Source organism: Simochromis diagramma, unplaced genomic scaffold (genome assembly GCF_900408965.1).
Source record: "Simochromis diagramma unplaced genomic scaffold, fSimDia1.1 OVJJ01000596.1, whole genome shotgun sequence".
Lineage (NCBI taxonomy): Eukaryota > Metazoa > Chordata > Actinopteri > Cichliformes > Cichlidae > Simochromis > Simochromis diagramma.
Genome location: NW_024387245.1, coordinates 24652735 through 24675734, shown reverse-complemented (window position 1 = coordinate 24675734; position 23000 = coordinate 24652735). Strand labels below are relative to the sequence as shown.

General features: G+C 40.4%; 1 protein-coding gene across 1 annotated transcript; it reads left to right on the top strand.

The window, feature by feature from the left end:
* Positions 1-11968: 11968 nt before the first annotated feature.
* ier5l (immediate early response 5-like) lies at positions 11969-14548 on the top strand. The gene has a single exon (XM_040000625.1). The coding sequence runs from the start codon at positions 12130-12132 to the stop codon at positions 13009-13011; it is 882 nt and encodes a 293-aa protein (XP_039856559.1). The 5' UTR covers positions 11969-12129; the 3' UTR covers positions 13012-14548.
* The last annotated feature ends 8452 nt before the right edge of the window (positions 14549-23000 follow it).

The following is a 23000-nucleotide window of genomic DNA, read 5'->3' as shown; positions in this document are numbered from 1 at the left end:
AAAGGGAAAAAAATGTAGGCAAAACGAAGTCACACAAAGGCAGCGCTCGCTTTCTCCATCGCCAGCTCACTAATCGGCGTCTTTGCTGTGCTGCATGCCTGTCGCCCGTTACACGGCAGCATTGCCATGGCGACCGGGGTCTGAGTAATCATTTGTGCAATGACCCCTATTCTCCAGAGGGAAGACGGAGGGATGGGGGGAGGGATGGAGGAGGGAGAGCAGGAGGGTGGAATGAAAGCAGAGCCAGCAAAAGCAGAGGAAGGGAGGGAGGGAGGAGGAGGATGAAGAGGACGAGGAGGAGGAGAAGGAGGAGGGGTGGGGAGCAGCAGAGCAAAGCAGCAGGGACCCAGACGGGGGAAAAAAAACTGATTTTCTTTCTACTGGCAGCAGGGAAAGAACCTTTTATGTTTTTATATGACGAAGAGTCTCAGAGAGGAGGAAGAGGGAGGACGAGGCTTCATTATAACTGGGGTTCAGTGAGAGATAATGACGGGAGAATAAATGATGGACCAGAAAAATAGGATGTGCAACTTGTGGGGAAAGACAAAGGATTTCCAGAGCTAATGTGCTGCCTTTATTATTCATTGCAGTATGAAGGTGGACATAAATATAAGGTTTGTCCTGCAGGTGGAGCTAGAGGAAAAGATCACAAGATCATTAAAGGCGATGATCCAGCTCTAGTTATTTATTATTCTTGGACTTTACTGGAGTAGCTTTGTATGATTCACAGCTAAAAATAATCTTTATTTATCTTACACTGGACTGCAAGCTGTTTTAGCTCCACCCCTCTAAGTTATCTTTCGGCTGATTGGCTGCCCTTCGTAAACAGTATGCATTAGGCTTCCATGCTGTTAGTCAGTGTAGACTGCAATGTCATCCATTTTCAAACTTAAGTCTTAGCATTTTGTCTAGCTTACCACATTCTTTACGGTGGAGACGGTGGCGCACAAAGTTTTGAGTTAGTATTAGTTAACTTGGTTAGCAAGCTGCATCCATAATAGAATAGAATAGATTATACTTTTTTGCCATTGTACATGTATAAAAAAATACAACATAATCTGTGTTGGTGCATCACACAGAGACAGAATAATGCTAAGTTACAGGTAATGCTTAGAATTTCACTCACTACAACTGAAGCACATGCTTTTAAATAGTTTATTAAGATAATTATCTGCACAGCAGTCATATTATTTTTTAGCTAGTTACATTAAAAATGCTCCAGCTGCACAAACAAGGTTCAAAGGTCAAGTTCAGGGACTCCAGTTAGCTGAGGTTAAATGCAGCAGACACCTAGCAGGTATCTGTGCACATTAACTTTGAGCTTTACCAGTATCCAATTGAATGAATGATAAAATTCACCCCTGTAGAGTAATTATAAAGGGCCAAACTATCCATAGAGAACAAGACCACCTACTGTAGCAGTCTCAAGGAACTGAACTGGAGCTGGGCCCAAGCACAAGGTACAGGAGTAAGGATTTAATGGGTTTATTGAGGTCACAGAGTTTAACAGGACTTGATAGTGAGATGGTATTTTTTGGATTTAACTGGTAACTTCCACACAAAGTGTCTGCATAAAAGAGAGTAAGGTTAGTTCGGGGCTAAAACAGGTCTAGTGACTAAATCAAAGAGACAGAGCATGAGGAGCCGAATTACACAACCATGCTAAGTGCAATGATCTGGTGACAACTGAGGGATTTCTTCAGCCTTAAGTAGCTGGCAAATAATCATCACATCGGCCTTGCCTCTGGAAAACATGAGCAAATTTACAACTAACACACCTATGCACACACTGAAAGAAGAGTAAGAGAGAGCATAAGGTGGTGAATTAGATTAAAGAGGTAGGTCAACACAGGAGGATAAGAAAACCATGACCATGACCTGACCATCTACCTCTGGAACAGGAGATATGAGACAGGAAATCGGGAACAGAAGATTATGACCCTTATGGTTGGTTCCATATTTGATATGCTCGGTGCACAAGAACAATTGACAACAAATATAACAAATCTATTATACAACAAATCAACGCTAAAATCTAGACCAGGTAGTAGTACTTCTAAGGTAGTAATGGATTGTTCGCTCTTGTTACTGCATTTGTTATGCAGGGAAGCAGACGTGTTAAGAGCTTCTTGCAGCGTTCACACCAGAAGAATACTCCACCAGAGTATCCCTGATCTGGACCCATGTCCACCTCTTCCAACTTATGCTCGGGTATGCAGAATTCCACTGATTCTAGTCATATCTAGTGAAAGTGCCTGACTTTGTCCTCAGATATCTTAAAAAAATATTTTTAACAAGAATTTTGTCTCCGTGGGTCAAAATGTTGAAATCTGTTGTCTCTTGACTTCACCTAATGTCACACCTGGCTGTATTCAGGTGTGAGTGCTTTCACCTGTAAGTCGTACTAACAGGTCCAGAATTAAAGAAAGAAAAGCAGACTTGATTCGAAGTGGTCAGAGGGTGTCTCGGTGGATCCCAACTTTTACAAAGCACATTGACTTTGTCACTGAGACCGCATTGTTCCATCTAAGAATATTGCTAAAGTCAGACAGCATCTTGCACAGAAATTGATTGACACCATCTCAGTTCGACTACTGAAACACTCTTTCGCCTGGACTCACCCAGAAATCAATAAAGTGACTTCAACTGGTGCAAAAATGCAGCTGCCACAGTTTCTCCCATTTGTCTCCACAAATCCAGCTGCTATCGGAGCTCATTCAAAACCACAGCGCTCAAAGAAAGAGGAGTTTCAAAAAAGAAGAGCTAACACTGTGGGGTAACTGGAAAATTAGTGACAGTATAATGAAAAAAACAAAAAACAAACCCTTCCCAAATAAAGCAAGCAAACAAAGAGGAATAAAAAAAAAAATCAGATTTTCAGAGTTTTTCTTTTGTAAGGGTCATAACACTTAAGTTATTTCCATAACACTATTCAAAAGGGTTCATCAAAAGTGGAAAATAAAAGACTGGAAAACTGATGATGTGGTCATGACTTTCCTGACATTCATACAGTAGGGTCAGAATTTGGTGCCAACAACAATAAAACATGGATCCATCCTACCTTCTAGTTTAATTCAGTTCCATTTTATTTATATAGCACCAAATCACAACAGCAGTTGCCTCAATGTGCTTTATTGTTGTAAGGTAAAGACCCTAAAATAACACAGTTCAAGCTGTTTATGGATGTGTAATGATGTGGAGGATATTGTCTCAGCACACTTTGGGCCCCTTATCACCAATTGAGCATTGTTTAAATGCTGCAGACTACCTGAGTATTGTCGCTGACCATGTCCATGTCTATGAAGACTGCTCCCATCAGGACAACGCGCCATGTCACAAAACTCAAGCCATCTTAGTTTCTGTGCTCAGTTGGCCTCCACAGTCTCCAGATCTCAATCTAACAGAGCACCTTTTGGATGCACATCAGGAGATTCACTTCATTGATGTGCAGCCAACAAATCTGCTGTAACTATGTGATGCTGTCATATCAATATGGACCAAAATCTCGGAGGAACATTTCCTGCATTGTGTTGAATCTGTGCCATGAAGAATTAAAGAGGCAAAAGGAGAACTGCACTTTGAAGGACTTAGCTGTAATGCCTATGACCATAATGTTCATTGGATCAGCATATAATTAAACATGGATTATTTAGTACAATGAAATGTTGACTTTATTTTCATTTAATTATATTTTCTGATATCTAAAAACTGTCTCCATGCACTTATAAAGGCCCTGCATGGTTAGAGGTGAGGTCCAACCCTTAAAGTATTTTATTGATTTTACTTTAATTGGCAAGGAAACAATAAAAATGCCATCTATGATTAAGTGGCACTGACTTATAGTGGTATACAAAATAGAAAATTTTCCATACAGTACAGCGCCATATATTGCATGTGATGCAGCCCAAGGCTGATCATAGACAGATATCACTCTCCAAAGCTTCATTAAAATCCAATCAGATAGGTTTTCTGTGATGATAAACGTAAAGAACTGGGTCCCTCCCAAACTTCATTGTGGGAAACAATGACGCAAGTCTTCATCAATAAATCATCCTACTCCATTTTCACAGTTTATTGCCTTCTCCTTTGGAATACATTGGTGAAATCTAATTTCTCAAAGATCAGCTGCAAACACAGAGAAAGCCAGACTGAGTGTTGCGTAGAAGTGCAGTAATTAGGTGCAAGGTAGAAGAGAGAGAAATGAGGAAGCAAGAGGAGAGGCATGGTAGTAATAACTGTGGGTATGGATGCAGAACTGTGGCAGGAGCTGCAGAGACAGATACTTGTGAAATGGTCTCCAGTGCTGACCGTGCATGCAAAGGAAGCTGAGAGAAAACTCCATCCACTCTGCTGACACCTGCAACTGTGCTGCAGTGCTGCATTCCTTCACCGGGAGAGAAATAAACATGCTGGGGAAGAAACAGAGGGGAGAGGAAATAAAAGAGCACGCAGAGGAGTGGTAAAAGGAGCCAGAGAGTATCGAGCAGCGAGGCTGAAAAGATGAGGGGAGAACATAAACGGAGGAGATGGGCGAGGGCGGGAGGACGGCTGTGAGCAGGGGGAGTGCAGATACAACGAGGACAGACTGAAAATAGAAAGAGACCGCATTATAATGGAAGAATGTGGAGAGAGAAGGCAGCTTGGTAGTGCAATGAAAGCTGCACTTCTAGTGCGAACATATTCATATGATTTCCATGTGTGCTTTAGGGTACTGTGAAAAGAAGCTGTACGTATGAACTGTACATACTAGTATGTACTTGGAGGTTGTGCTGCATCCTAATTAGAACAAAAGCAGCACTAGCTTACTAAGAACTGAAGAACAAATGTCCCTAGATTATGAGAGAGGTTCAAACAGTGGAAATGTACATTAAAGAAACAGATGAATATTACAATAATGTCTGTTTTCTTCCCCTCTAACAGTGAGATCATGTTAAGCATGTGCCAGTTGAATAGAAAAAATTAACTGGGACATTTTTGTTTGTTTGTTTTTTCAACAGTATCCCTTCAACATTTTGATTTGATCATACTCACATTAATTCTGTTGCCCCCCCCCCCCCTTTCATAAGTGAATGTTATGATTGGGTAGGACCCTTTTGTTGGTAAAGTAGGACAGTTGTTTGCTATTCTTAAGTAAATCACAGGGAAGGCACTTTCACTAAAACCTAATTATGCCAAAATTGTTCAGTTCAATAATTTTTCATTATGACACGTTTACAATTAAACTAAGTTATAAAAACAGAAAAAGTAACATCAACATACACGTCATTTGGCCCCCTTATTTTACTTTTTTGGCCAATTTTTTGCATTGTAATTAGGTGGGTAATGTGGGACTCTTTAGAGTCAGGTAGTTTGTCCAGTGAAACTAGTGTGATGTTTTTTTCTTTCTTTTGAACAGTTAAATAAAAGTGTGGAGAGTATTTTAAATTTCATTTGCTACCTTTTTTCTTACAAATGATTGTGAATGTTGTGGTAAGGTGGGACATCCATCTGTCCATCGTCTGTTGCTAATCTGGATTTGGGTTGTGGGAGTAGCAGTGTAATAAGTGAAGCCCAGACCTCCCTCTCTCCTTGATTATTTTCTCCAGCTCATGGCGGCACACGAAGGCCAGCTGAGAGATTTAATATCTCTTTTTCTTATAAATGGATCCATAAAGACTTGCATACAGGTTGATAACATTTTCGAAATGAAACTTTTTCACCAAAGTGTAATGTTGCTGGCACCATTACGGTGGTAAAGTGGGACATTTCACTTAGTGATTAAATTTAAATATGCTTCTAAGCAAATTATTCTGAAGATTAGTGGTTCGATTTCCAGCTTCCCCAGTCTGCATTTCAGTCTGGAGACTGGACCAACCAAGTGCTATAACTAACTCATGAATTGACCACTTCCACTCGTAAGTGCTAAATAAAAGTGGAAAAGTGCCATATAAATACTGGTCTGGTTACATAAACATACAAGATTGTGGATTCACAGTCTCTGATTTTTAAGTCCATATTCACCAGAGACAGAGTTACAAAGTTCAGTTTAATTAATTTGGTTAATTTGCTCCAGTACATTTTACAACAAAACACTGCACTCTTAATGATGGCGTGAATATTTCTTTTACAAGGTTTTTGCCATAGTTTGACATAAGATTACCATTTTTGATTTACCGATCTGCTGCTCTACTTCTTCCTGTTTGAACAAAAGAGGAGGCTGAGGGTGGAGCTGGTTCTAGAAGTACAGAGGCCAAACAAATGGACCAAACCATCTGCTGTGAAATCATAGGGGGGATAGAGTTTCTGTGTAGTGAGGTAAAGCAGCAGACAGGTAACTCAAAATTGGTAATTTTAGTTATTGTATCTGCATTTCCTGCCTTTTGCATTCATAATATTTCATATTCATAATAAAGCTTCAGTTTTTGGTTAAGATCATTTTTGTGGATTTTTTAGACTATTAGTTCTTAAAATTGCTTACTTTGATATCTATGTAATTTTGGTGTGTTTATAATCTTTGGTTAAATTTTACCAAGAAAAGTTGTAAATTTGGTATATTTTGTTTTTTTTTCACCTTTATTTAGTATTATTATTTTTGGAAATGTCCCCTGTTTTGGTTAGCTATTTTTTTTTAGCTGGCTTAATGTTTAGTTTTATTTTATTATTATTTTTTATTTAACATATATATATAGGTAATCCCACTGAGAGTCAACAACTCATTAACAAGAGAAACTTGCTGGCCCCATTTATATCTGGCTCTTTTGAGTAGCTAGACTCCTTTATAATGTTTTAGACATTAGGTATAATTTTACTAATTAATTAAAATTTGAACTGTACTATTTCCACCTCCACTATTGTACCTGACTGCTTGGTCTGTCATATTTGCCCAAGAAAAACACGAAGGAAACACAGGAGTGCTTCCTCTGGGATTTGGTCCTTTTTCCTGTCATTATTATCATAAGGTTTTATAATGAAGATATTGTGGCCTGTCTTTCTTGTTTTTCATCAGGAATAGTAACAGAGTTGAGATGAACAGGATTCCTTAAAGTTCCTGAAAGTATCTTTAATGCACAGATTTAAGAAACAGACCTACAATAATGAAATCCAGTAAGGAAAATTATATCCTTAAACTGAACAGGTGACACATGTATTTAAACAGGTTACCTCCCCCAGAAGCAGAAAGAACAAACGTTACGTGATTTCAGATTTAACTATCAAATCTGTACAGAACATCTCTCACATCTGGAATCACTGAGTCATGGGTATGTATATAGGTTTAATGTTTAATGAGTGATTGGAAAGTGATTAATAATGTCCATAATCCTTAACATAGTCTATCCTAGCACATAGATATAGCATTAAAATATGACCTGATGCTTGATGTTAGACATACCTTTGCGTAAATAAAGGTTTTCCATTACTATTCGATGAAGTACAGGCACAGATTGCTCAAACAAAACTTCCACCCATGCTCTGTGCATAGAACACTGAATATCTGAAGCACAGAGCAGCAGAGATTGAGTTTTTGATGTGAAAGAAGAAGAGTGAGTGTTTGAAGGTCTGTTAGCATATGATGACTAATCAGGCTGGTTTAAATCAGCTCGGAGGTATTTCAGTAGTGTAGCTGTAGCATGTGGAAATAATCAGCATTTTGACTTCTTATACTAATGTAATAAGTTTCACTGCTGAAGAGGATCGAAACAGGCACAAATTCTAGCTTCATTTTCCTAAGGTTGTAGAAATTTTGTTAAAGGACACCCTTACTGCTTTTCCTTCTTTCCTGTCACGTATACGGCAGTGTTTAAACAAATTCTCCAATAATGAGGTCAGAGTACATAAAGGATATGCAGACCTTATGTGGATGTGGTAAATATTCCAGTAAGTCTTTGCCAAGCAGCAGCAGTAGTCCTCACGTATCCCCCCCAAAGATGCTAAAAACAGGTTTATTAATAAACACTGTTACTTTTTAAAAATGTCTTAAGGCAGATAGTAACCTTCTCGTGTATTTGACCCAAACTGTTTAATTTTTCTGATGATTTTTGCGATGGGAGACCACAAACTCACCAGGAAGATGTTTACTATGGAAGCTAGTTTCTGAAACAGAAAAAAAGAAAGAAATCACCATCAATAAATCAAAATCTCAAATAACAAATTCAAATAACAGCTTGAATTTCTTACTGCAACCACAGGTGTTGCCCCCTGCTGGCCATTAGAGAGAACAGAAGCTACATCCGTGCGTTTACGGCCTATGGTTTTAAGGTGTGGCTACATAAATTATGCTTGGTTCGGGTTAAAACACATTCATTCAGTTCAGTTACCATGTATGTTTGTGAGACACCAGCAGATTATCCGCAGCTTTGATTAGACTTCATGAGAGTGAGAACAGGGTGGGACTTTTTTGTTCCATTTAAAATGGATCTATTCTGCATTTGCTTACTTCTTGTACTATATCTCCTGTTCCAGTGGTGACTGTTCATATTAAATATAACCAATGTTTCAGATAATGAGGTCAGTGTTTGTACAGGTAATCCCTCTGAGACAAAAGCTTGGCCATGTCTAGACTGCTATTAAAACTCAGCCCTATAATGAGGATAACCCTAATATGGAAATCTTAGAAACTTTGTTTCACACAGGTGAAAAAACAAGCAAAGGCTTGATCTGACTGAGAAACCCAGGATTGACAAGACATTAGCCAATGAGAATTGAGATTAAATTGGATACATTCATCAGGAAGGAAAGTGTTTACTGAGTTTATAGCAAATGAGCTGAAGCCTGTTTCTCCATTACACTTCTTCGGCCAAAGGAATCGCCCTGTGCTGGCTAAAACAAAGAGTAGGGATAAGACAGTGCACTGAGTTCATTTTTCTTTGTACAGATCGGGCAGCAACAGTAAGCACAGAACAGAAGCCCCACCTACCTCAAATTTTGTGATTAAGAAGGGCAACCAATCAGAAGAAAGTTGGCTTAAATAGTGAGGGAATGGGTTTCTGGGCCCTTCATAAGACAAACTGCGGTTGAAATGAGCAGAATGGTCTTTATGGTTTGAATTATATTACAGCTTAGTGTTTCACAGAGCTTCCACTTGGATAAAGTGAGTATGGAGTTCCCTGGTGGTCCAGATGTCCTCTCTTGGTCCGATGGCAGACTCATAACTCAGGCCTCTCACACTGAACCCCTTGTGAAACCATGTTATTTCATATTCAGTCCTTTTCTTTAGCTGTCATTAAATTTGTATTCAGGGCCATCGTTCACAGATTTAAAAAAAGAAAAAACATGCCTGAGCTGTCCTCGTTAGACAAATGTGCCTCGCATGCTTCTTATGTTGAATCTGTAGCTCTTCCATCAAGCCTTTATTTTTGCAGATATTCGTGTTTTTATACTAAACTGAAGGAAACCTTTTCTGTGTCAGGGCTGCAGACCCTCTGGGGCGAGCTCCTCTTTGCAAACAGCTACCTCCTCTGGAAGAAAAGATGAGAGTCTACGTGTGTGTGTGTGTGTGTGTGTGTGTGTGTGTGTGTGTGTGTGTGTGTGTGTGTGTGTGTGTGTGTGTGTGTGTGTGTGTGTCACACTCTGCATTCATCATTCACAGAGAACATTACAAGCAGCCATCCCTCAGCATGGTCCTGGGCTCATCCAGGAGGAGCTTTCTGAGCCTTCTGCCGTGAGAATAAATATCTGGTTGCACTCGGTGGGCTGTGTGGAAGCGCCGTCCCACCTCAGAGGGGGGATTTGGAAAGAGTAACAAAACACTAATCACACAGGGCAGAAAACTAGTGCTGCACTGGCCTCTACAGGTTCAACACAGGTTATTGCACTCACATGGCAAGCTTTTGAACCTATAATTAATCTGTAGGGGCCCCTGCAAGGCTGGTTTCCTGCACAATGTGCTCATACATGAGCAGTGTTGGTTTTCTCTCTTTTCACTGCCTTTTGAATTGGGCCATGTTTGAGCACATTCTAGAGGTCCAAACAATCAGGGAGGCCGATTTTTGTTACGTTCTGATTTTGTCCAAGAGTGTCAAGGGTTTTTCCAAAGCTAAATTTAATCCACCCCTGTTTACAGTGATAGGTTCAGCAAGCGATCAATCCACCAACCAGTACCAAAGCATACTTCTCTTTAAGCCTCAGTGCACAATCAGTCTCAAATTTCCACTAGAAAGAGCAGCAAACACAACGAAGAGCTGGCTGTCTAATTACAGAAAGATGCTGGGGCTTTTTGACAGGACTCCTGTGCAGCTGGGAGAGTTTGTGGAGCCACCATCTAGTGGCCATCAAGTATTTCTGCGCCAGTTTTCAGCAGCACTGCTTTCTGCTTATATGCTTTTACTGCATCCATAAAATGGAAATTCTTGTACAGGACAAGCTTGAGTCAGACATGAAATAGTGCGTGATTACTGCAGAAGCCTGTGTTGTGCTCTTTTGTCTGCCTACTCATAATGACTAAACCCAACTGTGCGCTTTCAGTTTGCAACACAAACGCACTGCAGATCTTCTTCCAGTCCCTGCGGGCCACAAATATCTAACAGTCTTATTATTATTGCCTGTGAAAACTCCTGCCTTCATTTAACTGTGTGCAAAATGAAATATTCCTGCAGTTGACCACAGCTTGATTTCTGCCCAACGAGTCAGAGAAACCAGGCTATACTGATATCAGTCAGATATTTGTATATTCTGACTGATATCGTAACAGGAGACTGACAAAGACTCGAAAAGTGCAAATTTCCACATTTTTGTGGAACAAGTGGAGACTTATATAACAATAAAAAAAAGGTTCATCACTAATTTCTGCCTCCACCCAACAGTCTAGAGAGAACAGCATCTCTACCTGGATAATCTAAACAACTCAACAGTCTTCAAGCTGAAAAATGAAGCAGAAAAAGCTGCAGTTCCTCTAATGTCCACACTACCAAGTTAAAAAGTCTAATTTTACAGCAGAAGAAAAGTCTGCTTGGATTCACCCCAGCCAGTTGGAGTCCCTGAGCTGGACCATGTTTGTGCTTTTAGAGATTTTTAATGGAATAAATGTGGTTAGTTGACCGCATGGTTAATTTTCCTATCAGTCCATCCATTAATTAGCAGATATCTGTTTTTGTATATTGCACATTTACAATAAGCAGTCTAGCATTAGCTGGTAACTTAGACCTCCATCCAAATATGGTCACTTCTGGCTCCAGAAAACAAATAATTTGTGGATGATGTCACAGTGCATATGTCCATCTTTTATGTTCAGTCTATGGGAATATTTCTTTGATTTAAAAGAAAGTAATGAAAGCATGGTGTTTTATGGATTTATGAAGACTATAATTACCTATCATTATTCATCGTGGATGGATGTTTGTGAATCAACTGAATGAAGCAGGCTTTCCTGCTTCATTTTTTCTGAATATGCAGAATTTGCATCTGTTGTGTTAAAAAGCCAAACTGAGCATTTCCTCATCAGTGAAATCCTGCAACCCCTTATATATATATATATATATATATATATATATATGTTTCATATGTATAAATATGTAAGAAAGCACAGTTTTGTTGTCATTTTTCTGTCACAGATTTGACCTACCTGTATTTTTGCTTTTATAATTGTACCCTTTTTCTTTTTTTTTTCCTATTTTCCATTATAAAGCAGTTTGTTCCCTGCAGTATAATGCAGGGAACAAACTTAATATTTATTTCTTCAGCTACTTGATCCAGACGTCAAAATAAAGAAGTTTCTTTACTTTTAAACCTGTGTGGAAGTCTTTCACTCAGAGACTGGCTGGTTTTCGGAGTTGCAGCTACAGGCAGCTGAAATGAGGACATTCCTGGTAGACAGCCTGGGTGGAATTTGAATAGTACAGAGGAACCGCCTGAAGCTGATTGGTCGAGTGCGACATATTTCCAGAGCTCCTGCTTGTCACTCAGCAGATCCCAGGCGGCTGATTGGCTCCCGCAGAAGTGGGCGGGCGCTGTTTCTAGGCTATATATACATTCTGGTTTCAGGGCATCTGCAAATGATTGCTGGCTTTCAGAGGGAGGCGGATCTTTGTGTCCAATGTGTCTCCACAGAGCTCACTTGAACCTTTCTCCTGGAACCAAACGAGCCCCGCTGAGATAGCTGAGAGCCGCTTTCTCTCTCCCGGAGAGGAGCTGGAGGCTGACCGGGGGAACGGAGCAATGATCAGCACCATGGAGTGCGCCGTGGACGCGCAGAGCCTGATCTCCATTTCCTTAATGAAGATCCACAACTCCAGGACGCAGAGAGGAGGAATCAAGCTGCACAAAAACCTGCTGGTCTCCTACGTGCTGAGGAACGCCAGGCAGGTCTACATCAAAGAGAAGTACGCGGAGATCTACAGGATGCAGCAGTATGAGGAGGTGATGACTGTCTGCAACGAGATCCAGGAGCTCAACCCGCTGGATCTGGAGGCGGAGGACGCGGAGGACGAGGAGCAGGCGCGGGCTGCTTGCTGCGCAGAGGAGGCGAGCGCGTGCGGCTCTCCGTGCCACAGAGGCGCGGCGCATTGCCGGGCGGCGGGTACTGTGGCCAGCTGCTCCCTGCTGGAGGACGGCTGCAAAGAGCCGGAGCCCTCCTATTACCGCAGCTGCTGCATGGAGGCGCCCCCCGCGCCGCTCTGCGAGCAGTGTCCCGCAAACAGCAGCGCGCACTGCAACAAGACCACGGTGTTGGACCTGGACACGCATGTGGTGACCACGGTGGAGAACGGCTACCTCCACCAGGACTGCTGCTGCGACGCGCTCCAGTGCGGCCAGAGCGCGCAGTCCCCAGCCAAGAAGCGGAAGGTGGAGTTCGGCTGCTGCGCGTCGGACGCGGAGGAAGCGCCGGACTTCACGGCGGCTCGCAAACGGGCCAAACGCGAGGACTGCTCCTACTCTGCCCCGGACTATACGGACACTTCCAACATCTCCAATCTGATCTCCATCTTCGGCTCGGGGTTTTCGGGGCTGCTGAGCAGGCAGGCGGACTTGGAGCAGATCTGTAGCAAGCAAGCCCTAGCCAGCCTCGGAGCGTGGACCCGAGCCATCGTCGCGTTTTGAATGGAACACTTTTTGTTTTGGGGAGGGGAGAGCGGGCTCAGCTGGAGCGGGACTGTGTGATGCGTCCAGCTCCTGTGTGGGTGATGAGGGGGTGGGGGGGTCAGTTTGCTTCAAACTTTAAACATTCTGAGGTCCCAGAAAGTTTACAGAATCGCAACATTCTAGCAGAAAGTGAGAGAAACTCTGCAGAAATGTGGACGCTTTTGCACCTTCAGTAACATGGCATGGTCACAGGAGCGGGAAACTTATCATGAGACACAAGTGGTAAACAGGGGGTCAGTTTTAGCGCTTGTATTCACAGCAATGCTGCTAAAAGCAGGTTTCTTAACTACAGCTGTCACTTTTCCCTAACAGTTTTGCAAATTTAGCCTCTTATTTTGTGGAAACTAGGTTACAGAAATTTGGGCCCTTATGGGGACATTTAGGGGTCAGCTTGTACTCCCCTTTCTTCAGAATTGGGCAAAGAAAGTTTCCAGTTTTAAGTTTGTGTGTCCCAGCTCCCCCTTCCTGCCCACCTTTTCCAGTGTCAGCCATAATAAAATCCCTAAATAAATGCTAAATAAATCAACAACTCCAACTGAATTGTACCTCAAAGCACACTTGTGTCTTACAAATCAATAGCAATGCTTCTAATTGGAGGAAATGGAGGCATTCCAGCTGAGCCCACTCTCCCCTTACAGTGTCTAAATCGACTTTATTTTTGCAAGGAAAAAAGAAAAAGAAGAAAAGCTATTTATTAAATGAGCAATTTAATGATAATAGTTCTTTGACAGGGAGAGGCGGGAGAGTTGTTGGTGTCATGTGCAGGCTTTTCATAAAATCTGACAGAAATGGATCCTTTGCCTTAAATCCAATGCACACTACTGCTAGCTATTGTCATAAACAGAAAGTCCATTATTGGAAGTGACTGAATGTGTCTGCCGTCCTCTCCCGTCCTGAAACTCTCAAACTGATCTTGCACACTCCCAACAGCTTTGTCGTCCTGTGAAGCACCACGTTCGAGAACTCACTCCCCAGAAAACACTCTTGAAGGTACACGGACTCTGAAGCAGCTCATATCGCTTGATGGAGTGCCAACACTTTATTCCACGTGGTCGTCTCTGCACCTCCGCTCCCACCTCCCTTCCAGCGTGTGGTAGTAAACAGTCCGGCTCATTTCTGACAGTCTGACATTGTTTTCTTAATCATGGTTGTTGCTCAAAGCCTTTCACAGCAATTCATGATTCCAGCTTTGGTTTTGTGAGTTTCACTTTGTACAAAAATTCACAAAAAGTACATAAATAAAAGAGAATGATTGATTTTTAGTCCTTTTGTTTTAAAAAGGCAAGCTCATGTTTTTAGCCATAACCTGAGAATCCATGCGTTAGCTTTATGAGCACTATGTGTACCAAAATAAAGAGAGTATTCAGCCATTCTCTACATATTTTGTTGTTATTCTTGTATTTTTGTGCTTAATAAATTGTATATCACCGGGTAAAACTGTTCAAGAAAATATTTGTTAAAATTTATAATCTTAATAAAAAATGAAAACCTTAAAGCTTGTGTTTGACTGCCACATGAGGTGCTGGGATGCAGCCTGATAATCATGCACACACACAGACTCACACTACATTATTAATGACACACTTTGATGCACAGGCGTTAAAGTTGCGCTGAGCTGAAAGCCGCCGTTTGCCATCAGAGGGGCTTTCCAGCACCGAAAGGGTAAATTTTAACATCAAGCCATGATCTGTTCTCAGACCTAACCAACAGGTTTAGTCATCGACACTCAACCAAACTGCCGCTGAGCACAAGAGCAAAATAGTCTGTCAAAAAACACAACGGCTGAGGATTGATTTTGGTTTCGCATGGGGGACACTGAGCCCGGTTTTACCAGGTGAAAGTCCTGGGTTTGACCCCTTTTATTTGCCGTGTTCCTCTCTGTGCTGCTCTCGCCACTGCCTGAGCCACTCTTCAGTACTTTTCCGGTGTTTTCCCCCCACCTCCTGAATTGCAAACCGATGACATCACAGCAGCATGTTTGGTCAGTTGCAACAACACTTCCTGGAGCAACATTACAGTGTTGTAGGAACAACAACAACACAGCAACAGCTACCAGTGTGCTGGTCTGAGGCTACAGTTATGTGTGTTACTGGGTCACATTCAAAGGTCTGTCAGTTATTCAAATCTGGATTTATATACACTCACAGCTAATCACACTTTTGCACATGCTTTCACATAAACATGAAAGCAGTACTATAGCAAGTTATTTAGTAGGTTTACCATTAGACCAGTGGCTCTCAAGCTGTGGGGTGCCCCCCCTTGGGAGACCTATTAGGACCACTGCAGGACAGGGGCGTGAATGACTGGTAGAAAAGTACAGAGTGACGTTAAGTTCTATTAAAATGACTTCTGTAGGGTTAAAATAATCCTGATGATTGTTATTTCACTATCAACTCAGTATCCCTTTGTTGTTGTTAGTATTGATAATTGTTTGAATTAGTGAAGTTAGGGAGTGCAATCATATCTTTGGCTCCTGATGAGGTTGGGGGCGTGCTTCAACCACTGGGTGATAAAGCCAGGTTAGCTGTTTCCCTCACAGAGAGGCATAAGATAACATACAAGACAAGAAATACTTTATATCAGTTGAAATAAAAATGATGATCATTATTTTTGTCATCAAATCTGGGATCTTTTGCATGTTAGGCAAAAAACACGACGGTAACTGGAAATTAAAGCCAGGTCAGCAGCAGCACTGCATATTTCCTCCAAAAGGTTGCAAAAAGTTTCAACAAAGAACCATTTTCCACTCATATCCCACGTAGCCCATTAGTTCATTTATACTCACCATTCTCGTTCTCGGCCTGTATGACAGAAGTGATGTCACATCCGTTGGAGTCACTTCGGCCAGTTGGTGGTACACCTCTGAATTTTTCTAATCTTGTGTGGTTGCCATTGCTGACAAAGCTGGGCTGAAGACACAAGAGTACAATCGTGACGGTTTATAGTGCCATTTTAATGATATAACACTACAAAAGGTCAGAGATGCACAGATTAGAGACTTCATCTATTCCTACACCAGTGCTGATGTGGAGGTTTTGTCCTAGCGTAGAGGCTGATTGTTCAGGAGAATGCTGAAACAACTACTTGTGACATCAGCGCTTGAATAAATGGTACAACAGCACTATGGCGACCAATGTGACAAACAAACATTACAGAGCCATAAAGAGGCGTCCACACAGGATGAGGCTGTGGGTCAGAAAGTTAGTGGGTTGATCTCCAATTCCTCAAGTTGGTCAAGACACCGAACCCCGAGTTTCCCCCATTGCATCCCTCTGGTTGTAAGAAATCATTTTGAGTGGTCAAATAGAAAAGTGCTGCATAAATACCAGTCTGGCAAAACAGCAAGCAGAGACCATGAACTACCAAATAATAGGAGAAATATGAAAACCATTCAAAAGTAGAAGAATTCAGATTTAAAGTTTTCTCAGCTTAAGCTACATACACACCACAAGCGATTCACAGCAACGTGACGACCACAACATGGCCAGTGAAAGCTAATCACTTTATATATGGTACTGGCTTTTAAATAAAAAGATCCAAATAAAATAGTAGTAATAATAATAATAAAACAAATGAGTGAGTACCTTTAAACAAAGCACGGCCATTGTCTTGCACTGATTCTTTATGCAGAGTTAAGCTAGGTTAGGCTAAGATAAGCTAAGCTAACTACCTGCTGGCTATACATAGACTAATAAATTATAACAAGAGATTATAAATCCCAGAAAAAAATATCTAGTCTTATTTATTATCTCTGAAAAAATGACAGGCTAATAATTTAAAATATAGCTTTTAAATGGATTAAACAGATGATTAGAGATTAGAAAACTAGATATAACATTACTTACTGAACTCTATAAGTGTTATTTGGTGTATTTCAGAAAAAGCTAAGCTAGATTTTACTCTGCGTTTCTGGTAAACTGAGCTTTTTGGCAGTTTAATAGCAACCTAACTCCTTATAAAATTCATGACTGATTTAGGTTAGAATTATTTTTTAACACAATTTAAGTCAATTTCATCTCCGAGTGTTAACAATATAAAATACTCTGTTTTTCTTCTTTATGACCATATATCAATCTTAATCGATGAAGCTAATATATTATATGTATTCTTTTCATTAGATTAAATAGTATTAAATCCACTAAACATAATATAACAACTAAGAACAGTAAAATTCAGGCTTTTGGAGGCCGTTGTACATACAGTATGTATTGGCCATTGCAAAGGCACATCACTGTTTTCTTAGATTATAATACATTTCTTCATTTTTCTCCAATTTGTCATCAGTAATGAATCATCAGACACTCTGTGAGCTAAACGGCTATCTATTTTGCCTCCTGCTCCCATGATGCACTGCTTCTACCATATGCGACATAGCTCACACTTCACATCTCAGCCTGCAAATTCCTCCTCCAGAAAAAAAAACAACAACTTTGAGCCCTGTTATCTCTGCTCTGTGCCACTTGGTGGTGTTCTTTAAAATCAATGAATGAAGATATCAGCCGGGCTGTGTATGCAGAGCAGAGCCACCTCGGGCTGACCCTCCCTCCATCACTCAGACCTCAACACCCTCCTCCTCCTCCTCCTCTTTTTCCACCTCCTCCTCTTCCCGGCTGGCTCGTTTTTTGGGGGGTTTTTTCTCCCTTACATCAGAGTGAGGCATCGCTCTTCCCCAGCACATCACATCCATCGCTTACTGCTGCTGCTCCTCCAGCTCTGCAGGCTTTTTCCAGCCGCCGCTACCCATAATAACTTGCAGTAGGTAGGCTGTAATTGAAGTGATGAGGCAATGTGGATAATGCATTGTGTAATTATGCGGAAATTGGAAGCAGGGGGATTTATTTACAGAAAATGTCTGCCTACTGCTCTGAACCACGATTCAAAACACAATAAAAAACATGAAGCGATACCAGAAATGTCTCATGGCTCAGACCTCTCACTGCTGTGTAGATGGTGCTTTTGTTTTCTGGTGTATGCACAGCTCCTCCATCTGGAGTGGGAAAGACTGACACCCATGCACACACACACTAATGCACACACATACACACAAGCAAAGTCAAATGTTTAAATAAAGTTATTTCATGCATTTTGGTTTTATCTGCTAACATTATTCAGTAGTAAGACATTTAGCACTCTTAAAGAATCTGATTATGAAGAAAATTAAACAGCTATCCAGATCAAATCAGGACGTATGCACAATAAAAAAATAGCAAATATTTCACTAATCTCACAATTTTTCTGGTCACCTGGTTCTCCGGAAAGGACAATACCAGGTGTCAGGGGGTGATGTGGGGTTGTTGTTGTTGTTGTTGTTGTGTGGGGGTGCTGGAGAAAGAACAAGAAGAAGAAGGGGGAGGAGAAGGAGGAGGAGGGGGAAGATAACAGAGGCAGTACTGAGGGGGGAGGGAGGCTTTGTCAGGAGAAGGGGTTTGATGTGTTGGGGGGTTTGCAGGGGGGGGGGGGGGGGCCACATGTGACAGCAGAAGGGGTGAAAGAGGGGGGAGGAGGTGGACTGTAGGGAATAGGTGTGCTGGGAGGAGGGGGCAGCAGTGACCACACAGGTCAGACAGGTTGTGTGATGGGAGGGGGAAGGGAGGTCAGGGAGGGTTTTTGTCACCAGGATCTGATGCAGACCAGGATCTGGATCAGGATCAGACAAAGTGAGCTGAACTCGAATCGGTTTCTGCTCTGACTATTATGGCTTTGGTAAATTTAGGATTTATTCCCATTTTATAGCACTGATTCACAACAGCAGCCATCATGGAGCACTTTTACAGCAGTTTTCCAGAGCAGGTTCGCTCATTTCAGTTTAGTTTTTGTTGTTTGAAGTTTGGTCTTAGTCTTTTTTCATTATTAATGGCACATGCTTGATGCAATATTTTGGAGAAATAAGTGACGGTAAGTACAACTAACTTTTCAAAATCAGTTCACTCGAGGTCTCGTAGACATCGAAGTCTAACTAAACGCATCTGTTAAAGCCTCATCAGGCAAGCTGTGATGACAGATTTCACTGAACTGACAAATGCTAAAACTAAGAACTTTTTCTCTATATTTTATTTTATTTTAGTTTCCCAAAGTTCATGGAATTTTTTTAGTCAGTTTTAATTTTTATTTTAACTGAATATAAAATATTTTCCGCTACTAGTTTTAGTTAACTTTAATAACCCTGTGTATCACCATTTCTATGTATAAAGATTGGTGCAAACATTTACGTTTCCTCCACTGGATGTGTTCTTGGGGTTTGGCACTTGCTTCACCCCATGAAAGCACCATTTCATTTTACTCTGACATCATTGTCCTCATTCAGGTTATCTTAAACCTCTTCTTAAAGCTTTCCAACAGCAGTCCGTCTAAAGGCAGCTTTTGGAGCTCTTTCACTGGGAATCCTCAAAATGAATCTGAGCAACCTTAGCCATGTTATCTTAATTTCGAGTTGCAGCTTTTCATCTTCCAAAGGTTGTTGCCAGAGATCTCTTTTTTAGCTTGTAGAGCCTTCTAAGACAGCTGTAGAAGGCAGTTTTGATCAAACAGTTTGACTTGTATGGTAGTCTTGGCGCAATGGTGCCGTTTCAGAGCTTGAGCATATTGTTTTGACTTCCAGATGTTATAGAGCCACACCTCTGGCTTTGTTAAGTCTTGGCTTGATGTTTTCCTGACTGCTAGTCAGGTCGAGTTCTTCAGCATTCCACTGAGTGGGTTGGCATGTAGATGAACATCACTTTGGCCATCTTTTTTGGCTGATATATACACCAGCTTCCTTAGTCTGGCAGGTGAGTTTTTCTTGATGACTGCCAGACTGTCTGCGCAGAACTCTTGAAGCTACAAACCCAACAAGAAGTCTGCCACTTTCAAGTCTTATAAAAACTCTCCCTTCAGATTTAACGGAATCGACTTCAATGTTCAGTCATTTTTATCTAGACCTTGGCGATTCTAAATTGTGAAACTTTTGTTCAAGGATATGGAACTGGTGCCATGGCAACATTTAAAGTTTCACCAACAGCAGTTTTGATTTTATTTCTTATACCTCAATTGTACGTTGTCCAGTCTACCCCAGATTTGCCTTTCTGCATAAGTAGCCAGTCCCAGAAGCATCTAAATGCCAATCTTGCATTTGCATTGTTGGTTTATATATGTATATAAATGCAACAAATAATGGTCCAGAGTAGTCACCATTATTATTTTAAGTTTTTACATACGTTAGCAATCTTAATAATTGTCACTTTCATTATACAAATCAGATATTTTTGTGTCTTTTCATAGAAAGTTGTGCCTTTCATAGTTCCTACACCTGGGTTAGAAAAAAACCTGATTACAACGAGGAGGGAGGGGGGAAAGAGAAAAAAGACCCTTTTAAAAGGAAGGAACCTCCAGCAGGTCCAGGCTCAGGGAGGTCGGCCATCTGCCGCCACTGGTTGGGGGTGGTGAGGGGAGAGCAAAGAGAGCAAAGAAGAGAACAGACACACAACAGACAATAAAACACTGGGTAAACTGGTGGAGGACCAGTAACAACAGATCAGGAACCAGCTGGAGACACATGCAGAAAACAAAGGTAAGAGGGGGGAAAAGATGCATGCTTAAAAAGGTATAAATCCACAGAGAGTGAAGGATCATAGATAATCATTACCTTGGGTTTGTAGCAGCATAAAAGGAAAAGGTAAAAGACTGGACCAGTATGATGTAGCAGTCCTATTTCACAAGCACTTTATAGATGAAACATAACACAATAACTATAAACTTTATCCAAAAAACACTTCCAAGCTGGTTTCACAGAAGAGTAGTCTGACAACTAAAGGCTATGCCTCCCATTCTGCTTTTAGAAGCTCTATGAAGCACAAGTAAACCTGCAGTCTAAGAGCACGGGGATAAAATGTTTTGGACACGAGGCTTGACTTTGCATCCAACCAGAAGGATTCTAAATTCAATTCTGGATTTAACAGGGAGTGAATGAAGGAGCTTTCATTCTTGTCCCTGTTAGTGCTCACAGTGCAGCATTCTGAATCAACTGAAGGCTTTTTCAATTCGTTTTTAGAACGACCTGTTAATAAAGGATTAAAGTAGTCCAGCCAAAAACTAACAAATGCATGAATTTGTTTTTTAGCACCACTCTGAGACATCTTGTTTCTAATGTTAGGCATTTTATCGATATTGTGCAGATGAATGAAAGCCGGCTTACTGATCTAACTATAATATGTCAAACCTGTTTATTTGTTTGTCAGCAAACTCCTCCTACAGCATCAGGAATTGAGCAATCTGCCTTGGTACAGTAGCATTGCTATTGTAGCATGTTGTAGGATTTATGCACCTATAAAACCTTTTGAATGCACTGTTTCATTTTGATTTCACAGTAGTAGCATCTAAAGCATGTGTTGAGTCACCATGTTTCTAAATACAGTAACCTCAATTTTGTCTAACATTAGGAGTAGAAAACTTAATGTCATTGGCCTTTGTGTAGTTAACTAAATTATTTGAGTCTGGGTATCATCTGAAAAGCAATGAAAATCTATGTTTTCTGATAATATTGCCAAAGGGAATCATACCTAACATAAAAATTATAGGTCCCGGTACAAAACCCTGCAGAACTCCATGACTAACTTATATGTTTGAGGATATTTGCTTGTTTACATGAATCAACTGGAATATATTGGATAATAATGGCTTAAACCAGCCTAATGTGTTTAATAAAGCGTTGTGATTTATTTGTTAAGGTTTGGGGATGTTTTCTGAGACTTTTGTCTCTACTCAAATATAGGAGGTGAATGGGTGTCATCACAGTGGGTTTTTTTCAGGGGACTTTTTAAAAAAGAAGTAAATAAAATAACTTTTCTGTCATCAAAATAATCAATGGCCAGTTAAATATTTATATTAAAAAAGTAAACAGAGCGATACCCTCTTACCTACATATTGAGAAATTAAAAATAAATAAATCAACCATATCTGTATTTACATACAGACCACCCCTGTATTTACATACCAGGGTGGACCACTTTGTTTTGCATTCACTGTAAGACAACTGGACCCCACCCTCATTATCATAAATTAGAATGAAAAAGCAGACCACACCTCCTGTGCATACTTAATGATGCATATTGATGAGAGAGTCACATTTTGACATTAAAACAAAAACAAACAGGTCACGTCCTCGTTTCAGTGTCAGATAGTCTGCTGGATGTTATTCTACACTAAAAACCAGGTTGTGACATCATTTAAAAATGACAGTTTTATCCAATCAAAACTTTATAAAGACACTTTTATGGTAAAGTGGTTTAAAAGCTACTTGATGTTACATAAAGTACCCATAACAGAAATAAGAAAAAAATAAATAAAGTATATATAAAAACAAAGGACATGTACATAACATTAGATGTAAATAAGCAAAATACATTAAAAATGACACAAAAATGCATACATTTACAAAAAGATTACAGAAATTGCTGGTATAAATGACAAAATAATTGAAACTAAAAAAATTAAGGTTTATTTCCTGTTTGCAAGAGAGAAATCTCAGAAGTGGAATTAACAGTTGATTTATTAATGCACTTATGTGCAGAAATATGCATCTTGCACTTTATTTTGTTGTTTTGATTCTCTGCATTATTGTGAAGCCCTTTGGTGTGCCTTTGGCTTTTTCAATATGCTATATAAATAAAACTGTATTGTACTGATTTGTATTATATGGATAAAAAAAGTAAGTAACAAATCATTAAATATGACATACTGTACATACTAGAAATGAGTATAACCCACAAATGTTATTAGAATACATGTATTATTAAAATGTAATCACACCAACATTATTAGCTCATCGACACATTTCTGACACATAGAATTAATTAATTTATGTCCCCAAGTGGAAGAATAAAGTTACTGTCCATTAAAATTCTGATTTTTTTTCTAAATTATTACAAACTAGAAAGCTGAATAAAAGCGAAATATTTCACTTTGCAGTGCAG

Excerpts from the sequence above, each read along its gene's own strand:
- ier5l (XM_040000625.1), top strand. The coding sequence starts at position 12,130 with ATGATCAGCACCATGGAGTGCGCCGTGGACGCGCAGAGCCTGATCTCC.